Source organism: Trichosurus vulpecula, chromosome 3 (assembly GCF_011100635.1).
Source record: "Trichosurus vulpecula isolate mTriVul1 chromosome 3, mTriVul1.pri, whole genome shotgun sequence".
NCBI lineage: Eukaryota > Metazoa > Chordata > Mammalia > Diprotodontia > Phalangeridae > Trichosurus > Trichosurus vulpecula.
This window is the reverse complement of record NC_050575.1, coordinates 384,737,575-384,744,157: the sequence shown is the minus strand read 5'-3', so window position 1 is coordinate 384,744,157 and position 6,583 is coordinate 384,737,575. Positions and strand designations below refer to the sequence as shown.

Below are 6,583 nucleotides of genomic sequence, written 5' to 3'. Positions count from 1 at the left end.
GTAAGCACAATCCTTTCGGAGCTGGGGGTCATATGTGCACCAGACAGATACAGGACTGACCTCCCTGGCTTCTTTTAAGTTTCAAATAAAATCTCACCTTCTAGAGGAAGCCTTCCCTAATGCATTTTAATTGCCGTGCTTTCCCTCTGTTAATTATTTTCCATTTATCCTGCATATAATTTGCTTTGTACATATTTGCGTATTATTTCCCCCACCCCCTTGATTGTAAGTTATTTGAAGGCAAGAACTATCTTTTGCCTTTTTGTATCCCCAGAGCTTAGCACAGTGCCTGGCACATAGTAGGTGCTTAATAAGTGTTTATTGATTGATTTTTTAAAAAAGAGCAATCCCACGAAGTAGCAGGGAGGCTCCCAGTAGATGGGATTATACAGAGCCCTTAAATTCAAGATGCTCAGAGATTTTGTACTCAGATGCCAACAACTGAGAAGAATATACTGCCTTCTTTAGGTGCTCACACTTTCTCTCCTCATCAACTACTCTCCCCATACTTTGCCTTGTGATCCTTTATCATTCTACACTGTAATACAGCACAGCCACTAGAATACTACGTCTAGGGTCTGACCACTGTGGAGCCCTTCTCCACCAGCCTAGGTTCTGCCTCAGTTGAGGAGGGGACAAGTGAAGGCCTGATTCTCTGGGGGATGGGCTGCCCTCTCCCAATGAAACTCTACCCTACAATCAAGTTGGACTCTCCACTTTGCTCCTGATCTCCCTCTTCAAATGAATTTACTCTATTTCTAATGCATGAAAGAGACATCCTAGCAAAAATATGCTTCATATTTCATAGAAACTTGTAATAGGGTTCCCTGGGCTGCTACACATATAGCAATCAGCAAATATATATTGGATATCTCCATGGTTCCAAGAGCTGCCCTCCCTCTTTTCCCCATCATAGTAACCATCACATTCACCCTCCACCTTTGTTGGGAATCGAGCCAGAGACATTGATCTAGCTTTGTACTAGGACTCCTCCCAGAACCTCCAAACCAGGAGGTTTCATGTTTGAATGTCCCAACGTCTCCCACAGAATAGCAGACTCTTTTTAAAAATATTTCATTTTTCCAATTACATGTAAAAACAATTTTCAACACTAACCTTTAAAAATTTTGACTTTCAAATTCTCTCCCTCCCCTCATTGGGAAGGCAAGCAATTTGATATGTTATGCTTGTGCAATTGTGCAAAACATATTTCCATATTAGTCACATTATGAAAGAAAACACAGACCAAAAAAAAAAACAAGAAAAACAAAGTTTTTTAAAATATGCTTTGATCTGTATTTAGACTCAGTTCTCTCTCTGCAGATGAACAGCATTTTTTATCATGAGTCCTTTGGAACCATCTTGAATTGTCACACTGCTAAGAATAGCTGAGTGATTTGCAATCGATCATCATATAATATTGCTGTTACTCTGTACAATGTTCTCCTGGTTCTGCTCAATTCACTTTGCATCAGTTCATATATGTCTTCCCAATTGCTGTTGTTTTCTGAAAACATTCTGCTCATTGTTTCTTATAACACAATAGTACTCTATCACAATCATATACCATAACTTGTTCAGCCATTCCCCAATTGATGGGCATCCCCTCAATTTCCAATTCTTTGCCACCACAAAAAGTGTTGCTATATTTTTGTACAAATAGGTCCTCTCCTCTTTTCTTTAATCTATTTGGGGTATAGTCCCAGTAGTGGCATTTCTGGGTCAAAGGGTAAAGCACAGTTTTTTAGCCCTTTGGGCATAGTTCCAAATTGCTCTCCAGAATTGTTGGATCCATTCACAACTCCAACAGTGTATTAGTAGAACAGTAGGGCCATAAAGAAATCAATCTGTTTTTAGTATTAGGAATTGTCCCTTACTATCCCAGTAAGGTCACTTGTCCTGTGACCCATAAAAGAAACATTCACCCTTCTGTCTAAAACTGACAAAGGGAAATGAGAAAACCTAGAATGATAGCACACTTGGGACATCTTCAGTATCCCACACACAGTGATGACTCCCTTGTGAGGAAATAATATGCCCCGATCAGCCTTACACAGCACCAAACCAGACCTTGGGATACCTTTGCCCTCCAAGCCCCCTAGGAAGTACAGAAGCAGAGGCAATTTGGACAATACTCTAAATACCAAATAAGGCCCTAGGGGAGGGAAGGAAATGGAAAATAACTAAAGTCTGTGTGGCTGCAGGAAAAGAGACAGCCTTGGATTTGGAGAGCAATCATTACTCTAAGGATTTCAGGAGGCAGGGCTCTCCAAGCCGGTTATGGGTTTTGAGGTGCTTTCCAGGCTTTGGAACTTATAACCTTTTTTCTCATTCTCACAATGAGAGAAAATGTCTCTGGCTCCAGGCCAGTCTTTGAATTGCCAGTGACGTGGGTGACAAAGAAAGACAAAGGCAGATACTGAAAATGAGCAGAGTAAATCATCAGAAGGAAGGAACAGGAAGCCATAGAGTCCTTGTTTCTTAGTTCCTTATAAAGTTATGAGATGACCCTAGCCAAAGCATCAGGCTACAGTGAAGCAACATTGGATTTGAAATCAGAAGATCTGGATTCAAATCCTCACTCTTCTGTTTACAATCTGTGTGACTTTGGCCAAATCACATTTCCAGTCTGCTTTTCAGTTATTTAACCTGTAAGTTGAAGGGGATGTACTAGATGTCTTCTAAGTCATAGGACCCTCTGACGTTGGAGCCATCCTCAGGGGTACATGACAATGAAGTTCACTGCTATTTTCTCTGCATAAACATGCGGGTTCCTCTGTAGGTCCCCAAGGAAGTGGCCACTATGAAAGTGAGGAACAATTCCTTCTTCTAAAACAGAAGTTAATGTCTTCGGGATTCTGGGGTCCCTCCTTGTTTGAGAGTTCTCTGAGTATTGGTGGTGCAGAGCTGGTCAATGTCAAGGGCTCATTTTGGGACAAGAAGAAAAAAACAAAGTTTGGAAACTGTGGGACCCTCAGCAAAGCAGATTCCACCTCTCAGCCTGAGCTTTTTTCCTATCTGCTAAATGAGGAGATTAAACTTGACAATTTCTAATATCCTATCTCATGTTATTCTATGAGTTAACATGTCGAAAATACTTTGTAAACCTTAGAGCATTACAGAAAGGCTAACGTTATTTTTATTGTTCTTGTTAATATTATTCTCTTATAATCTAAGGTTGCTTCCAGCTCAAAAATTCAGATTGCTTGGCTAGTATTCCTTCATCCACCAAATATTTATTAAATGCTTACTACATGCCAGACATTGTGCTTCGCGCTAAGAATATGATGACAAAAAAATGAAATCCTATCTGCCCTCAAGAAGCTTATATTCTATTACAGAAACAAATAGCATTTTATAAGCTCTTCCTATACAAATATGTAAGTAAAATCATCACTCCTCTCAAGGAGCTTACTTGGGAGATTTTATACACACACATATACATATATATCTTATATACATATATGTTTGTAGGTTTATACATCCTATGTTGTTATTGTTTGTCCTTCATTTTCTTTTTTTTTTTTGGCGGGGGGAAGCAAGGGAATTGGGGTTAAGTGACTTGCCCAAGGCCACACAGCTAGTAAGTGTGTCAAGTGTCTGAGGCTGGATTTGAACTCTGGTCCTCCTGACTCCAGGGCTGGTGCTCTACTCACTGTGCCACCTAGCTGTCCCTTGTCCTTCATTTACAAAGAGGATCAATGAATCATGGTGGGGTCAGAGTACAGTATGTTAAAATAGGGGATGATGTTTGATGTCTTGAATCATGTGTGAATTGGATTTAAGTGAAGCAAAGTTGCACAAAGTCATCAGCCTCACTCTCTTCCAAAGTCATCATTGTCCAGTGGCAAGGAAAAAAAATCAAGACCACTGGCAATGGCCCGGGATGCAGTGAACGATCTTGTCATCTTCCAAGCCTGACCAAGCTCTAAGCACTGCTTCAGCTGCCTTCGTGGCTGATGGAGCAAATTGTTCTCATCGGTCCATTCCACTAGAGGACGTCTTCACATGCCTGGGGTGAACATGCCCCTAACTTACCAATGAGTTCGAGGCCTATTGGTTACCTCAACGTTGTTTAGCCTATCTTCCGAGACACTTTTTACTGGGGTGCGACCACCGTGCGTGCTACAGCTTCTTGGAGACACTGGTGAGAGTTGGGTGGGCAAGTGGATACCAAAGATGGATAAGCACCCTGGCAAAGGTCTCAGCAGCCCTCACACCAGAGGTGTTCATCCTCCCTAAATACCCCATATGGCCCATTATAATATGTATGATGGGAGAGAAGGCACCAGCAGCTAGCTGGATAAGCAAGGCTTCACAAGACGGTGTCACTTGAGCTGAGTCTTGAAGTAAAGCGGGGTAAAAGTAAAGATGAGGAGGGAGTACCTTCTAGACCTGGGGGTGGGGGCAGGGAATGGCCAATGCAAAGGTATGAAGAAGGAGATGGAGTATTGTATTGCAGAAGCAAATAGTCCAGTACTGAAGAACAGCAAAATGTAAGGAAAAGATGATTATTATGACTGCAGAAGTAGAAATGGATCAGCTTATGAAGAGCTTAAAATCCAAACAGGAGGTTTTATATTTCATCCGAGAGGTAATAGGGAACCTCAGGAGTTTGTTGAGCAGGGGTGGAGTGGAAACAACATGATTAGACTTGTACTTCAGGAAAATTACTTAAGCGACTATGTGGAGGATGGAATGGAGTGACATTTGAGCCTAGGAACTCAATGAAAAGAATATTCCTCGAATAGTTCAGATTCTTGTTGTTGTGGTTTGCCCTTCATTCTCAAAGAGGACCATGACATCAGGAAGGTGATGCCACGACTTGCAAATGAATTGTATTTAAGTGAGGGAGGGCTACGCAAGGTCACCAGCCTCACTTTCTCCTCTGGAGCCATCTGCGCCTAGTGGCAAGACTGGACAGCTGGAGATGGCCCCCAATAGTCAAGGTGAAAGGTGGTGAAGGCATGAGTGAATGTAAGTAGAGAGATGTCAGGATATAAAAGTGCCAAGATTTAGAAATTGATTGAATATGTGGAGTGAATGAAAATGAGATTGTGAAGCTGTGTGACTGGGCAGATGGTGATGTCCTCTATAGTAATAGGGAGGTTCCCTTGAAGAATGAGTTTGGAAGGAAAGATGAGTTATGTTTTGGACAAGTTGAGTTTGAGCTGCCTGCGGGACATTCAGATGGAAATGTTCCTGAGGCAGATTATGAGTGGGACTGGAGTTTAGACTGGGACTAGATAAATAGGCTTAGAATCATTAGAATAGGGATGATAATTGACCCAGGAGAGATAATGAGATCAGCAGGTGAGAGAAAGGAAGAGAGAGCTTCCGGGGAATATCCACAATCTGCGAGTGTGACTGGGATTGTGAAACAACAAGGAAAAGTGAGAAAAGCAATCAGACAGGTGGGAGGAGAACCAGGAGATAATAGAGTTATCAAACTCCTGAGAGAAGGTATCTAGGAGGAGAGAGTGAGTGTGTTCAAAGGCTGTCAAAGGTTGGAGAGACATCAAGAAAGATGAGGAGTGAGAAAAAGCCATTATGTTTGGCAGGGTCTTGCTGTTGTCTTTTTCGTTTGAGCTAGCATTTATATATCCCTCTAAATTTTGCAAAGCACTTTTAAGAAAGATCTCATTTTATCTTCAAACAAACCTGAAGGATAGGTGCTATTATCATCCTCACTTTAGAGGAGGAGAGGGAGGTAGGTAGAGGTTAAGAGGCTTGCACATGGTCACACAGCTAGTGTCAGGGGCAGAATCATGAACTCAGCTCTTCCTGGCTATAGGTCCAATACTCTGTCTACTGCACTACCCTGATAAGAGATGATTGGTAACTTTGGAGAGAACAATTTCAGTTGAAGGATAAAGTAAGAAGGCAGGCTCTTTGGTGAAGGTATCGCAGGCTGCAACAGCTTGGAGTCGGCAGTCCCTGCCTCTCCTCCTCCTGACTCACCGCTGTTCGCTCTCACCGAGGAATAAGTCGGTCAGGAAGCCGCTCCATTGTCATGGCATTCAAAGACACCGGCAAGACCCTTGTGGAGCCCGAAGTGGCCATTCACTGGATCCGTATCACCCTCACCAGCCGCAATGTGAAATCACTCGAGAAAGTGTGTGCTGACCTAATGAGAGGAGCCAAAGAAAAGAATTTGAAAGTGAAGGGACCTGTTCGAATGCCCACCAAGACACTTCGGGTCACAACTAGAAAAACTCCTTGCGGTGAAGGTTCAAAGACTTGGGATCGGTTCCAGATGAGAATCCACAAACGCCTTATTGATTTGCACAGTCCTTCTGAAATTGTTAAACAGATCACATCTATCAGCATTGAACCAGGTGTAGAAGTTGAAGTCACCATTGCAGATGCCTAACCAATCATCTCTTTTAATAAATTGATTGCAACTATTAAAAAAAAAGTAAGAAGGCAGTTTGCAAGTGATTGAGAAGAGAGTGAGAAATGAAATGGCGGCACCCAGTGTATATATGTGACTTTTTCAAGACATTAAGCTAAGAAAGGGAGAACAATAGATGATCATAGCAGGAATGGAGGGATCTACTGAGGGTTTTTTAAAGGTTCGAGG

The 6,583-nt window shown here is 42.2% G+C and overlaps 1 protein-coding gene across 1 annotated transcript; it reads left to right on the top strand.

Moving 5' to 3' along the window:
- Window positions 1–5,998: 5,998 nt before the first annotated feature.
- Window positions 5,999–6,383, top strand: LOC118843969 (40S ribosomal protein S20-like). The gene has a single exon (XM_036751769.1). It carries the CDS (start codon window positions 6,014–6,016, stop codon window positions 6,371–6,373), a length of 360 nt encoding a protein of 119 aa, XP_036607664.1. The 5' UTR covers window positions 5,999–6,013; the 3' UTR covers window positions 6,374–6,383.
- Window positions 6,384–6,583: the final 200 nt, after the last annotated feature.

Bases quoted from the DNA above. Each gene is read 5' to 3' on its own strand.
- LOC118843969 (XM_036751769.1), top strand. From the start codon at position 6,014: ATGGCATTCAAAGACACCGGCAAGACCCTTGTGGAGCCCGAAGTGGCC.